The sequence below is a fragment of the Salmo trutta genome, chromosome 26 (genome assembly GCF_901001165.1).
Source record: "Salmo trutta chromosome 26, fSalTru1.1, whole genome shotgun sequence".
NCBI classification, from domain to species: domain Eukaryota; kingdom Metazoa; phylum Chordata; class Actinopteri; order Salmoniformes; family Salmonidae; genus Salmo; species Salmo trutta.
The window spans coordinates 4,284,458-4,303,584 of NC_042982.1; the positions used below are offsets into that span (position 1 = coordinate 4,284,458).

General features: G+C 40.0%; 1 protein-coding gene across 1 annotated transcript in view; it reads left to right on the forward strand.

Moving 5' to 3' along the window:
- ttc12 (tetratricopeptide repeat domain 12) overlaps positions 1-19,127 on the forward strand; it is a 41,093-nt gene that overhangs the window by 4,614 nt on the left and 17,352 nt on the right. The window contains exons 2-17 of the mRNA XM_029714442.1: positions 751-920; positions 1,183-1,213; positions 4,726-4,803; positions 4,923-5,044; positions 5,146-5,205; positions 5,651-5,722; positions 6,112-6,172; positions 7,383-7,571; positions 9,089-9,158; positions 9,625-9,713; positions 10,458-10,626; positions 11,046-11,138; positions 16,713-16,776; positions 16,981-17,115; positions 17,503-17,595; positions 17,935-18,003. Of these exons, the coding sequence (XP_029570302.1) occupies positions 751-920; positions 1,183-1,213; positions 4,726-4,803; positions 4,923-5,044; positions 5,146-5,205; positions 5,651-5,722; positions 6,112-6,172; positions 7,383-7,571; positions 9,089-9,158; positions 9,625-9,713; positions 10,458-10,626; positions 11,046-11,138; positions 16,713-16,776; positions 16,981-17,115; positions 17,503-17,595; positions 17,935-18,003 (1,565 nt within the window). The remainder of the gene's footprint in view (positions 1-750; positions 921-1,182; positions 1,214-4,725; positions 4,804-4,922; positions 5,045-5,145; positions 5,206-5,650; positions 5,723-6,111; positions 6,173-7,382; positions 7,572-9,088; positions 9,159-9,624; positions 9,714-10,457; positions 10,627-11,045; positions 11,139-16,712; positions 16,777-16,980; positions 17,116-17,502; positions 17,596-17,934; positions 18,004-19,127) is intronic.

Below are 19,127 nucleotides of genomic sequence, written 5' to 3' on the forward strand. Positions count from 1 at the left end.
GCCATATACTGTTCACTCTGATGCTGTCCGGCAAACGGTACCTCAGCATCGACTCTCGGACCAACATGCTCTGAGACAGCTTCTACCCCATATCCATAAGACTGCTATATAGTTAATTAAATGGTTACCCGTTCAATTTGCACTGACCCTATCTTGCAGTGACTCTATGCACACTCACAAGACTATACAGTACATACACGTTACATACTCACACTCACACACTGACACTCACACAAAAGCTCCACACGTTCACATACATTACATACATGCACACACATACAGTACATGTAGATAACACACACACACATGTATAACGGCAACACAAATACACGCATGCATACCGACACACACAAATACTTTTACACTCATTATATGCTGCTGCTACTCTGTTCTTTATTTTTACTCTTATTATTATCTATCCTGATGCCTAGTCACTTTACCCTGCCTTCATGTAAATACATACCTCAATTACCTCGTACCCCTGCACATCGATCTGGTACCGGTACTCCCTATATATATATATTTATATATATACATACTATAGCTTCATTCTTGTGTATTTTATTCCTCTTGTGTTATTATTTTCTTTTTATAATTATTTTTTAACTCTGCATCATTGGGAAGGGCTTGTAAGCAAGCATTTCACGGTAAAGACTACACCCATTTTATTCGGGGACGTGTGACAAATAGAATTATATTTGATTTAATCTCTTTAATTTACTCTATGTAATCTGTGATGTTCTTATACAGGCGACCTGGTCAAGGAACTGAACTCCTCTGATGTAACGTCTCAGCAGAGAGCTGTAGAAAAGGCTGATTGCTACATAAGTACCTTGAAGGAGAAGGAGGAACCATGCAAAACACTCCTCAACAGGACAGTGATAAACACCAATCCCTCACAACAGGCACCTGCACCGACGGTAACAGCTCAATACTCACTCTCTCTCTGCACAAAGCAAGTATATAATGACTTTTCAGATTGTATACCAATCTACTTGAGGTCTTTTCTGTGGTCTGTAATAGATTGGTTATGTGTCCATTGTATAACTGCAGGTACATTTTAGCATCCTTTCATTTGGCTAATTAGATTTATTTTGTCTTAGAAATTACAGTTGAATAATTTGATGCGACGCTGCAGAAACATGTGTTTTTGAATATTTTTCTTCTATTCTTTTATTTCAGGGTTCACAAAATGATCCTAGTTCAAGTGCAGGTGTGTAAAGCTAAAATGGGTCTCTCTTTTGCTGTATGGTGAGATTATAAGGTTTGGGACAACTATATAAGCAATCATTTAGGAACAACTCCTTCATTTGAGCATGGTACTCAAGATGTGTAGCAGATCGTGATCTGTGAAACTCACTTCTCAGCCTGAAGTGTCTCCACTTGCGTTGACGAATAGCTATATTTTCGGTAGCGCTACTGGGCAAGATGCTTCAGTAGGGCAGTGGTCTGTGTTTACGAGGCAGAGGTCATGGGTTCAAGCCTCGGTATGAGCCGAGTCTGGAGGAAGCGGTACTCGCTAAGTAAGCAGCGTAACGCCCTTTACATTTGCATAAATCAAACACAAAAAGTTTGGGTAGCGTCTGGCTCTGTATACTGTACAAGTATCTCAAGTTAGGATTTGTCCCTTTAAAGGGGCCATCTGCGATTTGTAAACAATGTTATTGTCAACAAACACTGTATAGCCTCAAAGCACAGTTAAAACTATCATTTTGATCTCATGGATGGTCAGTCAGTCCTTGAATCCATTGCTCTGTCTATGAATTTGAGAGTGTTTACATTTCTCCAGCCACGTCCCTCAGCTGTTTACCAAAATGCTGGCGGGATGGCCGCTTTATTGTTCTTTGAACTGCAGATTGCCCCTTCAAGTGCTTACAGGGTACTACAGTGTTTTATTAAGATGTATTTTATTTTTTGTTACGAGTTAGATTAGCTTTAATATTACAGATAGATTGGGGGGGTTCTATCAATGTAATTGTTTGCATCATTTCCAATCTCCCATATGTTTAAAAAAATAAAATAATGATCTTCTTTATTCTTTTTCCCTAACCCATACACCCCTCCCCTAATTGGAGTAAACTAATGGACGACAATGCTTAGGCTTCTACTTCCAGCTTAATCATACTATATATATTTTACGGGCACTGTATATTTTACAATAGTTAGCATTTTTTATTTGTTTTTATTTGTTTTCAGTTCCACCCTTCAGCTACTCTCAACCCCTCCCATCTATCCCTGAAAAACATCCAGTTTTGATTTCTAATTACCATATATTTTTCAACCCTGCTGTAATTTTACTAAGAGTATTATTATATTTGTGCTATTTGCAGAGTTAGCTCCAGGTAAATGTTGCAATTCTTCAGCCATTCTTGAACCTATGACCAAAAACAAACTACGTATGGGCAGTACCAAAACAATTGATTTAATGATTCTGTCTCTTCGCAGCAAAATCTACAGAGCTGGGATGGTTGTATCCCCCATATACATAACATACTATTGATTGCAAGAATTTTATATAATAATTTGAATCAGTTCACAAACCATGTGCCATGGAATCAGTAGATCAAAAATCTCTTCCCAACTATTTTGCAAACTGTATGGCGCAGCTGTACATTTTTTGGTCCTTAAATTAAACTGGTATACTTTTTTTATTTAGCACAATTATCTTTAACCAAATTTGGTCTTTAGTGTAGGGTTGACTGACAGGTTCCTTATCTTCTCCCCCTTCCACTTGCCTCTTCCATTTTCACGGTAATGCTGCAATCAATTGGTTGTATTTTTGGATAGAGCAGACATTTCTATATATTTTTGTTAGCTGCATGTGTGACATTACTCCACCGGTCCAATTTATGATATATTTTAGTGATCCAATACGTAATATGGTAGGTACACTTATCATAGTTTGGATGCAATCCACAGAGGTTAGAGAAATTATCTAGATCCTTTATGAGGCTGTGCAGGGATACAAATTGCGGATTTAAAAGAAAACATGAGTCGTCAGCATACAGTGACACCTTTGTTTTTAAGCCCTGGATTTCTAGCCCATTGATATTGTTCGATCCAATTTTCATAACTAACATTTCGATGGCCATAATAAATACTAATGCCAATAATGGACAATCTTGTTTCACTCCTCTTGACAGTTTAATACTGGGCTCCTGAGTGGCGCAGTGGTCTAAGGTACTGCATCTCAGTGCAAGAGGCATCACTACAGTCCCTGGTTCACATCCATGCTGTATCACATCCGGTCGTAATTGGGAGTCCCATAGGGCGGGGCACAATTGGCCCAGTGTCGTCCGGGGTAGGCCGTCATTGTAAATAAGAATTTGTTCTTAACTGACTTGCCTAGTTAAATAAATAAAAATATTTTCTGAGAAGTAGCCATTATTTACTATTTTACACCTAGGGTTACTATACATATCTTTAACTCATTGTATAAGAGATGCCCCAAAATGAAAATAGTCCATTTATATATAAACATTTATATATAAACAAAGGCCTTTTCAAAATCAGCTATGAGTACCAGGTCCGGTTTCTCAGATTTTTCATATTTTTCTATTGTTTCCAGTACTCGTTTTATATTTTATCCAATGTATTATCCATGTAAAAAACCTTTCTGATTAGGATGAATAATATCCGACAATACCTTTTCAATTCTATGCGCTTTGCATTTTGCTAGAATTTTGGCATCACAACACTGAAGTGTAAGGGGCATACAGTTTTTTTTAGGTGGACTGGATCTTTATATTTACCACCTGGGTCTTGTTTCAGTAATAGTGAAATCTGAGTATCTGATAGTCTATCATTTTTATAGGAGTGGCTAAAACAGGTTAATAATAGACCTCTGAGTACATCAAAAAGGGTTGATATACCTCAACTGGTATGCCATCCAACCCTGGAGTTTTCACAGGCCTTAATTGCATCAAGAAGTTCCTCCTCTGTAATTTGGCCTTCACATTAGTCTTTCTGTACAACTATTAATTTTACACTATTAATAGAAAAAAATCCTTACAATTAAGTTCAGTTAGTGGAGATGGAGGAGACTGAAACAAAAACGTATGCATAAAGTACTTTGGTTCCTCTTTCTAAATATTGTTTGGTGTATCATGGATGACTCCGTCATTTGTAACAAGTTTCTGTAAATTATTTTTGTTCGCATTTCTATTTTGAGGATTAAAAAAATAATTTGGTGAATTTTTCCCCAAATTCCTTTATTTCCCTTTATTTTTTATAATATATTACACTTGATCTTTCTTGAATAAGTTCCTGTAGTTCTTTTTGTTTGTCCTCAAATGTATTCTGTGCCTGTGCTTATGTTTCCAAATAATTTATCTTTCGTAATCCAGTTAGTGCTCTCTAAATCCCCCTGTGAAAAGTATGTACTGTAGTCCCCAATTCAATTGTAATTCATTTCAATTGGTTCTGCTTCTTACATGGTCCTCTTCTGTGCCTAGTGTAAAATTGAATATCTGTACACGTACTGTACTCAGGTACAAAAAGTGGAATAGAGTCAATCCCAAAGGATTTCCATCGCATTTAACATCATTTAGTGCAACGTTTAGTGCAACTCCAAGAATGAACTACTATGTGACCAGCTGACCACTAATGACCCACAAATGTTCTTCTCATTAATGCATTATCTAATTTCACCGTTTATAAATGTAGAGTTTACATTCCATATTAAACACTTGTTTAAGAATATTGTTTTATATTCTCCTTCGGTAGATCATTTCATGAAAATGATGGAAAGCGATGCAGAGGACAGACATAAAAGGAGACAAAGGAGACAGGAAAAGGCAAATGGTGGGTATGAAGTCATTTCTCTAGCATGGATTAGCTCTTGCAATTTCCTAATTAGGATCTCTCTTAATTCAGCTGTTTTTAACCTGACACTGTATTTGTTTATGTCCTTATTCCCCCAGCCCTTAAAGAAAAGGGGAATGAAGCATACGCCCAGGGAGAATACGAGACGGCTGTGAAGCTTTATAGCGACGGTTTAGACGAGCGACGAGACATGCAGCCGCTGTATACCAACAGAGCACAAGTACTCTCAACTACATTTCAGCTTTTGCTTCACTTTAGTTAACTTAAAAACAGTATGTTGAATACTATCGGTCCACTTTTCCCCCACTTTTTCCTCTGCAGTCCTATATCAAACTGGAGAAATATAAGGAGGCCATAAGTGACTGTGAGTGGGCTCTAAAGGTAAGGCTGACTTGGAACTTTGGGTCAATCACTAGCTCCCTCATTCTTCATAACGCCATTCCAGGCAGTGCACTTGTGATCCTGTAGTGTCCTGGGAGCACAGAACATACGGTGCAGTGTAGAGTACAGTGCTCAGTGACAGCAATGAACTGTAAGTGGTGTGGAGAGGGGAGGAAAGTGGGTTGGAGTACTGTATATACCCCTTAGAATCTGTAATAAAAGCAGTACAAAAAAAAATCAGTGCTCACCTTTCAGGACAATCTATTTAGAAATACATACAAACTCACTAGACAATGGGTTTGGCCTAATTCACGGGAGTACCATATTTGGTACTCCCGTGAATTGTGGTTTTGGTCCAGTTTTGTGTAATGATGTCCATATGGCAGATTATGTGTTCAGTTGACGTGTCATGTATGATTCTCTTGCTCATATTATTTCTTTACAGTGTAATGACAAGTGTGTTAAAGCCTATCTTCACATGGGGAAAGCACACCTGGCCCTCAAGAATTATAACGAGGTGGGCATTCCATTTCATTTGAACCATATCTAACTGCATCACAGAGAAAACAGCTTACAGCTGTATTCAGTCATTCTGGATGCCTATCTGCCCTCAAACCTTATATTGATCTCCTAAAATGCAGATTTTGCAACTTTTTAAGCTTACCCTTCCTTCAGCAAATAAATTCCTGCAAGCGTTCTGCTTAATACAAGATTTAAAATACAAAGTGACTGCATTTCTTTCTTTAATGGTCTCAACATTTCTGCTTACTCTCTGTCTGTGTGTATTAGTGAGACCAGAGTCCCATATATTGATCTATGGCTCTGGTTGAGATTAGTAGAGTGCATCAGCCTGTCTCATGACCGAAGGTAGCTGTAGGAAACGTAATTTACATATCTCTTTTACAGTCACGATTGTGCTATAAAAAGATACTGGAAATTGAGCCAGGACGAGAAAAGATGCTCAAAGGTAAGGCAATATAACAATATAACAAAGTTTTGTTCCTAGTGAAGTGTATTAATCAGATTCGCTGATTCGTCCCACTTAAACAAACTACAATTCATAAAGGCTTTAATAGAGCATTCATAACATCTCAATAAACACTACATAGATGCCTCACAAATAATTTATGAGCAAACTCAGCAAAGGCATACTATGTAAGGGGTTATATATGACCCATGTAACCATAGGGCGCGGATCATCAACTAGATTCAGCTGCAGGTGTAAATCTTTTTTTGCTCAGAAAACTTGGAGGACCAAATCAAATCTCCACCAGTAGGGGAACCCTAGGAGCTAGGCTAACCCACCATCATCAGGGATGTGATTCTTCCTGATTAATCAGAAATTACTGCTTTTTTTATGTACACTGTATTCATATATGTTAGAGAAACCAACCTATCCCTTAGCCAAAATTCACATTTTGTCCTGACTCCTGATCACATTCCACCATCTTGTCACCAAATCATCCCCTCTCAGCAGAGAGGTCTGTTAGGCATCCTCATTTATTTACGTATGATAACAGTCCTGTAACAAGGACAAGCCTACTATGACAACCCAAAGCTGGATGGCACTCATTGTTACCTTGCAAATAAAGCATAATTTTTTCTCTTTGTGCCATCATTGCCGTTGTCAACTGTGGTAAGCTTATTTTGTGTCATTAAAACAGATGGTCCCAATAGCGTTTTGTTCTGAGTCGCTTGCTCATTTCACTGTTTTGTGTCAATTTAGATTAGGATGGATTCCCAATGAATAATGACACTATCATTTTCACATGTTTGAAGCTGTTGTTCGTTGTTGATGTGTGATTATGGAGATGTTATGAATCATCTGAAAAGACTGCAACAACGTTTCTGGAATACCCTCATTAACTTTCCCTAAATGTATTGAAAGTAAGATAATTACTGAATCCATTTATTTAATTGGTGATACCTTTAATTCAGTAGGTTAGGTTAGGAAACATTCGTATGGCCTCCTTGCAAAGTTGTTTCCTTTCTAATCTGTGGCCCTACTATCTGTTTATAGCATATGATGCTATTTACAACATATGAATGAATATTATGAGAACACGGTGGTCATACTGTCCTACACACCTTTGATCCACTGCAATGAGGTTACCTCATACTAGGCTCCTCAGAAGCCATCTGTCTCCGAACCCATGTTTTCTCCTTTCTTCCTCAAGAGTATCTGACCCAAGTGGATTTGGAGGAAGAAAGAGAATGCCAGGAAAGCAAAGCGTGGGAGGAGTTTGATAAGGGAGAAGAAAAGGCCACGACAGTGCTCCAACTGTTGAAAAAGCTGGACAGGCCCGATCAGTTCCCGTTATACTACTGCGGAGGGCTCAAGCTTCTGTCACACGCCATTACAGACTGTGAGTACGCTGTTGGGAGTTTCCCCATCCCTCCAAATCTTGTGTGAGTGTGTGTGAATGTTCACTACCCCAACCCTCCTCATCCTATCCTGTGGGCCAGAAGGATGTCAATGGATGCTCCTTCAGGTCAAGGGAGGACAGCGTTGACAGGTGGGTTTCTCTTATTCATGGTTTTAGTAGTCGAAATGCAATTCATCTACTGTTACTGTAGAAATGTGAAACTCCTAGGAGATCAAATCACTGCACAGACCTAATGTTTGTTGTGGTGGTTATGGTCAATTTATAATCCTCTGAAAATAAAATCCAGAAGGGAAGACCTAACCTGACCCCTCTGCGGTATTGATTTCTCTTCATGGTTCATTTTGTTTATCACAGTTCAGCAAACTCCCCAATATTGCCCAGCCGAGGCGCTAGGTAGGCAGAGGAAGGCAGAGGAAAGGAAAGGACACACGGAAGTGCAATGATAAATATGTGTTTACAATCCAAGCATCCATTTGGGAGCTGTTCTCTTACCAACACCTCAGATTGTGTAGAATGCAGAGTACTGGTACAGTACTGGATGACTTATGCAAAAAGTGTGTAGTGCTGTACAGTAGCTAGGGTATACAAGCTTTTATGTTGAATAATTTGACATTTTAAAATTTAAAAGCTCAATGCAACCGTTTTTATACCAATATCAAATCATTTCTGGGTAACAATGAAGTACCTTACTGTAATAGTTTTACATTAAAATTGCTTTTGAGCAAAACACTATTTCTCAAGCAAGAATGTTGATAGCACTGTGGGAGTGGTGTGAGTGGGGCTGATTAGAAGGTCCTGTGTACATTGTATTTTCAACCAGCAGAAAATAACACTGATCACATTTTTTCACACTTTACAGTGTTAGTTTCATCAGCTGTTGTACATTATGATAAAAAACACAGGAAAAAAACTGAATTTTGAGTGCACTGGGGCTAAGATGCACACACATTCGCACTATAATGTTACATTTACACAATATCTGTGAACTGCCGGTATCAACTACACCACCAGTGACAATAATCAATGATCAATGGTAGACTACTACTACACATTTCCAGTCTGTGTTTTCACTTCCCTCCTCATATGGATGAATACAACCTGTCAGATGATCTACTGCTTGTAAGGCTGACTGTCTTACAATGTCATTCAATGAAAGGGCAAATGTAACATAATTCCCAGTTGAACATCTCTAAGAAGAGTGTAGAAACGGTCTGCCTGACATTACCGGCTCTCTCGCCACCAAATCACCTCAGGGGAGCTCTTTTTTTCGCTCTTCTAGATTTTCTCTGCAACACACGCCCGGTCTCACCCTCTCTGAGGGAAATAGCGGAGGATCTGGCTCTGTATGAGTTTTATTTATTTCCACTCTCTCCTGCCCTTGACCGCCAGGCATTGTGTTTCTGAAGCCTGGCCAAGGGCGCACTGTGATGATGTATGTGGCTCACTGAGGTACGGAGAGGCCTCCCAGTCCTGACGTTATCTGCTCTTCCTAACAGGCACTGGCCAGACGCTGTTCCGATTAAACAATGGCTTCAGTATCATCCAAAACAATGACACCGTAAGAAGGTAAGGGGACTCGAGAGATGCCCCTGACTGACTGACTGATAGGGAGTTAAGGACAGTCAGCCAACCATGGTCCCAAAAAGTTTTTCAAACCAAAGAGATGCTGTCTTTAAAAGTGACTCTCTCTCTCTCTCTGTTAGTTGCTAGTTAAATATTGCCAAAATAGAATGAGCTCCTTTAGAGATTTGGATGAACCTGTAATGTGCTGTGCCCTACGCAATGTACTACATGTATATATAGTAGGGGTTATGTAGGGTGAGACACTAATCACAACTCCCTCATGTGAAATTAGTGTGGGTATTATTAGCCTAAAGTCGTCCACAATTGTTCTCGTGAAGCATTGTGGACTTGTGGTCATATTTCAGACCAGCACATATTGTCAGGAAAGTGTTTCAAGTTTTCAGTACAAAGTAAGGAGAAAAATATGCCTGTACTCATAAAGATCACAATTGGGGTTTCTTATTTTCAGTTGCCTGTTGCAGAAATCGACAGCGCCATGCGCAGAGGAGCTATGCGTGTCCGTGCTGAAATTGTGGAGGGTGATTTGCGCTGGAAATGGTTTGTAGACAGACATTATTCCTCCTCTTTTTTGCACATAGATTTTTTTGTCAAGAGAAATTGTGTGAAAAAAATGCATGAAATGCCAAACATCTTCAATTATCCCGTTGTTTTCTCATTATTCTGCCTGTCATGCAGTTTTGCCAACTCCTTATTAAGTGCCCACTTCTTCTGTAGTTACACAAGCAATGTGTGCTTAAGTGGCAATCTGGGATTGGTACATCCATTTTTTATGAATGATATAGCCATTGATTCTTGAAGAATATAATTTATACATGCCTCATGTCTTGCAGAACCCACAACATATAAGCTTGTTTTACTCCATTATTTGTAAACATTGTAATTGTAATCACACACTTTGTGACTGCTTCGTTGTTGTTTGAATCCCAGACTGCCTCTTTTACCACATCAAAATTCATGAACACTTGCTACCAAGAGAAAATAATTGCTCCTTCTTCTCCCAAACGGTGACAAATCAATTATACAGCTATCCAAAACCTGTTGTGCCAATGTCAAAATAGTGGAAATGCATTTGATTTAAAAAATCTGCCAATTAAGGAGGCAAGTGCAATTATATTGTTGCTATTGCATTTAAAGTAGGCCTACAATCATTCCCTGACAAATAGCATTCAAATCGATTCAAAGTGCATGCAATGTATTATTAAATTCAATCTTTGCCACAACTGTCACTGGAACTGTCCCTGTTGCTGAAGACATTTTTTCTCCTGGGCTGCTTGCTTTCAGATGAAAACCAAAAGATGCTGATGAGATGCCCAGCCTCCAAAGAGTACATTGTTGACTTATTAGTATCAGGAATGGCGGTGGTGCGGAAAGAATGCCTGGCGTTTCTGTCTTTGTACTCCCAAACTCCACATGGAAGATGCTTGGCCATTGAGAACCTGAATTTGCACATGTAAGAGATCAGATCCCTGTTGGTAATTGCGTGTTTTGGCTGACAAGAACCACACAATATTATCAAATCAAACCTACCTGCCTTCTCCTCTTTCAGCTCTTTCAGACAGCAGATAGAGCCGTCCACTCAGAGTAGGATCGCAAAATATGTTGTGCTCTATATACAGTAAACATTTAATTTAGGATTTTACCCCTTGTGTACTGTGGGAATTGACACCATGTTGATATTCTATTGCTATATTTAGTCTCACATCAGACCTGCATTTGCACTTGCTGGTGCCTGTTATTCAGAATAATATGTCATCCATCTTATTTAATCAGTAAAACAATGATATAGTAAGTTGGATAATTGTCTTGGCTTAAAGAAGTGTTAATGATGTGTGAAAATGAAATATTAGACTTTCTCACACAACTCTGCAGGTTGGTGGGAAACTTGATGGTGTGCATATCCACACGGAGCCAGCTGGAAACCACAGCGCTAACTATTTTGGAGAACTTTGCCACAGAAAACCAGTATGTACACTGTAGCTAATGCAATAAATAGCTTTTCGAAACAAAATGGTGGATGCTATTACTTGAAGGAGGGAAAAACTCAGTCAGTGAAATATTCTTGAAGTTTTAATGTATTTTCTTAGCAGCCGATGTCAGAACAAATGCACATGTTTCGGCATCAGCCTTCGTCAGCGTTTGAAGAACAATGCTATCACAATGATATCACTTCACAGGAAAAAATAAATACATATTCTGATTATGACCCACCAGGCTAGTCTATTGTAAATATTAAAGAGCAGTTTTAATTCACTTGTCTGGACAGCTCCAATAAAATGCAAAGTGAACAGCAGGGTTGACATCCCAATCCATCACCATGCTCTATCCCACCGTTAATCTCAGTTGAAAGCCGAATGGCCGCTCCATTCCTAAACTCACACTGTCACTAATGAAAATCGAGTCTGCGTCTCTGCATCCCAAGTGGCACCTTTTTCCTAATATAGTGCACTAATTTTGTCCGGGGCCCATAGGGCTCTGGTCAAAAGAAGTGCACTAAAAAGGGAATATGGTGTAATTTGGGACTAAGCTACAGAAGGAGAGTCAGAGCCACAGGAATAAAGTCAGAGAGCGTATAGTGGTTGAAATGGGAATATCACAGTCTATTTGGTTGGACTTGAATGGTGCTGGAAGGAATTACATTACTAATGTGAGTCTGGAGCCATTGTCAGGGACTCGCTTTTTGTTAACGTTTGCGAAAACAAGGCTATCACCTCTTCTACGGTGCTGTTTGTGTGAGATGTCTCACTGGGCACACACTGGTTGAATCAACGTTGTTTCCACGTCATTTAAATGAAATTACATTGAACCAATGTGGAATAGACATTGAGTTGATGTCTGTGCCAGGGTTTCCGTTAGGAAGATTTTGCGCCGGACAACATGACACGAAAGATTTTAATTTATGGACATTTGAGCAATTTACCGGACATCTATATGCATTCAGATCCGAGAGTAGAAAGAGAGAGATAATGAAACCTCCGACCTGGTGCAGCCAGCGCCATCAATTAACGAGGGATATAGGGCAAATTAGCAACATTTAGGCTTAAAAACAGCCTAAAAAAAAATACTAAAACACTATTCCTTGTGTTTCGATGTGTAGCATATGCTAAACTTCATAACCCCTGGCTTTATTGGTTTTTACTTTCCTAAAACAATAATTGTCCACTTCACGGTTCAGAGCATTGCATGCATTTGCGTCCACTGTATGATATTAATATTAGAAAAAATGACATAAAGGAAGAGAAGCCCCAGAGACATAGAGATATGCCGGCAGCATGCTATGACACCGACATGCATTTGTCAGATGGCTACTGTGTCTGCTAGACAGATATAGGCGTACAGAAGGAAGCTTATTCATACATTTCTGATCCAAATATTTGTATAAAGATAAGTATTATATTGTTTGACTCTGGTAGCCTAAAACGGAGTTCGGATTCAGTTGGAGCGCTGGTGCACACTGCCTTCATATCATAAGCCTGCAGTGGTTAAGCTTAATAATAGCCACACCAAACCTTCACAAAGGTTTCTAAACTTTATTAGGGTAATATCAAAAGTAAGTCAAGCCATCATTTATAGGGAAAATACGAGCAGGCTATTATAATATGACAAACAAAATATTACAGTTGGAACTTAATTTGGCGAAAGAAAATGGCTCAACAGAATGAATCAAAAGACCTGTGAACTGGTTTAAAACATCCCAAAAGTTTTGAACACGCTATATTGCAGCAATTAACCTCTAATTATATTTATTTTACAACGGGCCTTCTTATAACTAACTTATCTTAAACTAAAGATGGAGCACACAATTGAAAAGACAATTCTAACTTAATTTAGCCAACGAAAATGTCTCAGCAGAATTAAACAAAACACATTTAGCGTATTTAAAGAACTGGTTTAGATTAATAAATAGACCTACAATAATAACAATGATATACAATAATAATAGGCTAATGATTAAACACATGATTATAAATACGAAAATAAATACATTTAAGTTCCAAAATTGCATTCTCTCTGAATAGCAATTTGCAGTGGCTTGCATTTGGCCATGCCGACGCTCTTCTCATCATTGTCCACTACAATATTAAAACTTGTCCACACAAAGGACATTGCGCTTGTAGTTTTTTCACTGTAGGCATACTCTTTATCCTCTAACTTTCATTTTACTTCAATGAAAAAAGCCTCCATCTTCGCAATTAACAATAGCCTAGGCCAAGGCTCCTCTCTCACTCTATCCACAGCAGCGTGAGAGAATGGTGGAGTGTGAAATTGGTGTGTAGCCTATGATAGACAGCCTCTCCAGGACAATTTGTTTGGCTTCAATTCTACAATTTAATTTAGCATCTTTTCTTTTTTGGGGGGCCAAAAGCCATCCATTACTTGCTAACGGTGGGGTGTGTGTGTTGACTTATTAAGTATGTGTGTGCTTGTGTGTATTATAAAATATTTAGATAATGTCGTCACATACTGTGGTTTGGTACTGCACGTCATGACTCATGAATAATAGTATAATATCGATTGTGTTTGTAACCTCCTGAGATTTATTGTCCGTGTCCCATACTGTATGCAGTGTGCAGCCAATTATTTTATTGTTCCTTGTCATGTGGGAGCCTATTGTATAGAGTTGGCTACATCACATACAGCATAGGTCTGTACCCAAACAATTTGAACTTCTGCTTTTAAAAATCCATCTCTCTAAAAACAAGTCTCTCACCGTTGCCGCCTGCTATACACCACTCTCTGCCCCCAGCTGTGCTCTGGACACCATATGTGAACTGATTGCCCCCCATCTATCTTCAGAGCTCGTGCTGCTAGGTGACCTAAACTGGGACATGCTTAACACCCCAGCCATCCTACAATCTAAGCTTGATGCCCTCAATCTCACACAAATGATCAATGAACCTACTAGGTACCACCTCAAAGCCTTAAACACGGGCACCCTCATAGATATCATCCTAACCAACTTGCCCTCTAAATACACCTCTGCTGTTTTCAACCAAGATCTCAGCGATCACTGCCTCATTGCCTGCATCCTTAATGGGTCAGCAGTCAAACGACCTCCACTCATCACTGTCAAACGCTCCCTGAAACATTTCAGCGAGCAAGCCTTTCTAATCAACCTGGCCCGGGTATCCTGGAAGAATATTGACCTGATCCCATCAGTAGAGGATGCCTGGTTATTTTTTAGAAATGCCTTCCTCACCATCTTACATAAGCATGCCCATAGAACCAGGAACAGATATAGCCCTTGGTTCTCTCCAGACCTGACTACCCTTAACCAACACAAAAACATCCTGTGGCGTTCTGCATTAGCATCGAACAGCCCCCGTGATATGCAACTTTTCAGGGAAGTTAGAAACCAATATACACAGGCAGTTAGAAAAGCCAAGGCTAGCCTTTTCAAGCAGAAATTTGCTTCCTGCAACACAAACTCAAAGAAGTTCTGGGACACTGTGAAGTCCATGGAGAATAAGAACACCTCCTCCCAGCTACCCACTGCACTGGGGATAGGAAACTCTGTCACCTCCGATAAATCCACTATAATTGAGAATTTCAATAAGCATTTTTCTATGGCTGGCCATGCTTTCCACCTGGCTACCCCTACCGCGGTCAACAGCACTGCACCCCCCACAGCTACTCGCCCAAGCCTTCCCCATTTCTCCTTCTCCCAAATCCAGTCAGCTGATGTTCTGAAAGAGCTGCAAAATCTGGACCCCTACAAATCAGCCGGGCTAGACAATCTGGACCCTTTCTTTCTAAAATTATCTGCCGAAATTGTTGCAACCCCTATTATTAGCCTGTTCACCTCTCTTTCATGTCGTCTGAGATTCCAAAAGATTGTAAAGCAGCTGCTGTCATCCCCCTCTTCAAAGGAGGGGACACTCTTGACCCAAACTGCTACAGACCTATATCTATCCTACCCTGCCTTTCTATGGTCTTCGAAAGCCAAGTCAACAAACAGATTACCGACCATTTCGAATCCCACCGCACCTTCTCCGCTATGCAATCTGGTTTCAGAGCTGGTCATGGGTGCACCTCAGTCACCCTCAAGGTCCTAAACGGTATCGTAACCGCCATCGATAAGAAACAATACTGTGCTGCTGTATTCATTGACCTGGCCAAGGCTTTCGACTCTGTCAATCACCACATCCTCATCGGCAGACTCAATAGCCTTGGTTTCTCAAATGATTGCCTCGCCTGGTTCACCAACTACTTCTCTGATAGAGTTCAATGTGTCAAATCAGATGGCCTGTTGTCCGGGCCTCTGGTAGTCTTTATGGGGGTGCCACAGGGTTCAATTCTTGGGCCAACTCTTTTCTCTGTATACATCAATGATGTCGCTCTTGCTGCTGGTGAGTCTCTGATCCAACTCTACGCAGACGACACCATTCTGTATACTTCTGGCCCTTCTTTGGACACTGTGTTAACAACCCTCCAGATGAGCTTCAATGCCATACAACTCTCCTTCCGTGGCCTCCAACTGCTCTTAAATACAAATACCTAGGTGTCTGGTTAGACTGTAAGCTCTCCTTCCAGACTCACATCAAACATCTCCAATCCAAAGTTAAATCTAGAATTGGCTTCCTATTTCGCAACAAAGTATCCTTCACTCATGCTGCCAAACATACCCTCGTAAAACTGACCATCCTACCGATCCTCGACTTCGGCGATGTCATTTACAAAATAGCCTCCAATACCCTACTCAATAAACTGGATGCAGTCTATCACAGTGCCATCCGCTTTGTCACCAAAGCCCCAAATACTACCCACCACTGCGACCTGTATGCTCTCGTTGGCTGGCCCTCGCTTCATACTCGTCGCCAAACCCACTGCAGCACCATAGCAGCACCCACCTGTAGCATGCGCTCCAGCAGGTATATCTCTCTGGTCACCCCCAAAGCCAATTCCTCCTTTGGCCGTCTCTCCTTCCAGTTCTCTGCTGCCAATGACTGGAACGAACTACAAAAATCTCTGAAACTGGAAACACTTATCTCCCTCACTAGCTTTAAGCACCAGCTGTCAGAGCAGCTCACAGATCACTGCACCTGTACATAGCCCATCTATAATTTAGCCCAAACAACTACCTCTTCCCCTACTGTATTTATTTATTTATTTATTTTGCTCCTTTGCACCCCATTATTTCCATTTCTACTTTGCACTTTCTTCCACTACACATCTACCATTCCAGTGTTTTACTTGCTATATTGTATTTACTTTGCCACCATGGCCTTTTTTTGCCTTTACCTCCCTTATCTCACCTCATTTGCTCACATTGTATATAGACTTATTTTTCTACTGTATTATTGACTGTATGTTTGTTTTACTCCATGTGTAACTCTGTGTTGTCGTATGTGTCGAACTGCTTTGCTTTATCTTGGCCAGGTCGCAATTGTAAATGAGAACTTGTTCTCAACTTGCCTACCTGGTTAAATAAAGGTTAAATAAAAAATAAAAAAAATAGGCAAGTGATTTGCAGCGTACCTACTGTATATTCTTGTACATTTCATGTTCATCATGGTTAACTCCCTGTTCATGTTACAGATTTTGCTTGCAGTTAAGGGACACGTTTACAACATTGATTGTGCTCCCTTTCGCAAGTCTACTGGTAAGATATTTGTGTTGGAAGTTAGCTACATCTTATCAAATACTTAATTTGCTCCTGATACTGTAGTTGTTGTAGCCTGGTCCTAGATCTGTCATGCCAAACATGACTGCAACCATATGAGTTGGCAATACAGCAAAAACGAATCTGCGACCAGACATTGTCAAGATGTTTTTGGGATAATCTTTTCATGTGCTCTGGTTGCAGAGAAACATCACCACATTCAACCGGCATAGTTTTCCATCGCTCATATCAACAATAGGCAATATGATTGGAGATGATGCCATCCATAACGAGGTTGCCAACTGTCAGGATTGTTGGCAGGCCTTTCTAATCGCCATGGTGAATATTGCTCCATATTTTATTTATGACTAGCTTATTTTAAAGGAGCATACAACTTTGTTATTTTCCTAAACTGAACTGAGATGTTTATTTTTCTATTTTATTATTTTTAAATTCTAATGATGGCACACTTGCTTTTTATGACTAGCTTATTTTAAAGGAGCATACAACTTTTTTATTTTCCTAAACTGAACTGAGATGTTTATTTTTCTATTTTATTATTTTTCAATTCTAATGATGGCACACTTGCTTTTTCTCTTTCCAATAAAAAAAAGGTTTTGAAATGTCATACACTGAAACTAAGCCAGAACAGATAACAATGTACAATGGTCATTTCTCAAACCAAATCCAGTGTGTGTTGTATTGCACTGTGGTTCTCTATTACAGAAGTGGTGTACGCACTGTGAATACAGAGAGATCCTTTATCCCCTCCTGGGACTGATGATCAACCTCTCTGGTAATTCCTCCACAGCCATCCAGGTACGATAGAGGCTGTTAGGCTGTGCGTATCCCAAATGGCACCATATTCCCTATATAGTGCACTACTTTTGACCAGGGCCCATGGCACACCTGGGTGCCATTTGGAGTTGGGCAGTGATTGACTAGTCCTTGGCCCACCTATCAGGGTAACACATCAATTTGATGGGAAGAGGGAGGGAAGGAGGTGAATGGAAAAACAAGAACAAAGAGAGCACTGAGAGCTTTTCTTTCAGCCCCTTTGGTGTAATAATAATAAGCACCCCTATGAAAAAGTGATATGTACAGTGAACATTTGATTAACCTTTCTCTCTCTCGCTTTCTCTCTCCTTTATCTTGCAGGAGCATGCTGTTCCCATCAGTGGCGTATGCTTGGGCTTGCTGAGTGATCCCGACGGGGGCATCATCACAGTGAGTGGTTGCACCACAGGGCCCCGACGCAACTCTGCTGATGAGACCAACACCACTGCATCTCTCACGGACACTTCTCTACGGCCCCTCTGGCCTATCATGCTCTAACTATCCATATCGCAAGCATTTTTATATGCAAACAAAGATGGAAGAGATGGGTATTTGGAGAGAAACAAGATGAAACCATACTTGTTTTATGTATAGCAACTAGTTTTAGATATAAACACAACTCCTGCTTCGTCAGCATGTATCCCGAGGCATTGAAAAGATAAGATTAGAACACGTATAAGAAAACATAGCACGTTTTGGTCTGAGCAGTCTCAAGGGGATAAAAGCTATTCAGAACGTATCTCGAACATACAGTGCATTCGAAAAGTATTCAGACCCCTTGACTTCTTCCACAGTTTGTTACATTACAGCCTTATTCTAAAATGGATTATAAACTGGGTGGGTCGAGCCCTGAATGCTTATTGGCTGACAGCCATGGTATATCAGACCATATACCACGGGTATGACAAAACACTTATTTTTACTGCTCTAATTACGTTGGTAACCAGTTTATAATAGCAGTTAGGCACCTCGGGGGTTTGTGATATATGGCCAATATTTATAATTTTTTTATTTACCTAGGCAAGTCAGTTAAGAACAAATTCAGCCTACCCCAGACGACGCTGAGCTAATTGTGCGGATGTGATGCAGCCTGGATTCAAACCAGAGAGTGCAGTGATGCCTCTTGCACTGAGATGGAGTGCCTTAGGCCTCTGTGCCACTCGAGAGACCAAATATACCACGGCTAAGGCACACACCCTCGGGCCTTATTGCTTAATTAAATCACATTTTTTCCTCATCAAAACACACAATACCCCAAAATAGCAAAGCGAACATAGGTGTTTAGAAATGTTTGCAAATGTATAAAAAATGTAAAACAGAAATACTTATTTATATAGGTTTTCATACCCTTTGCTATGAGACACTAAATTGAGCTCAGGTGCATCCTGTTTCCATTGATCATCCTTGAGATGTTTCTACAACTTGATTGGAGTCCACCTGTGGTAAATTCAATTGATTGGACATGATTTGGAAAGGCACACACCTATCTATATAAAGTCCCACAGTTGACAGTG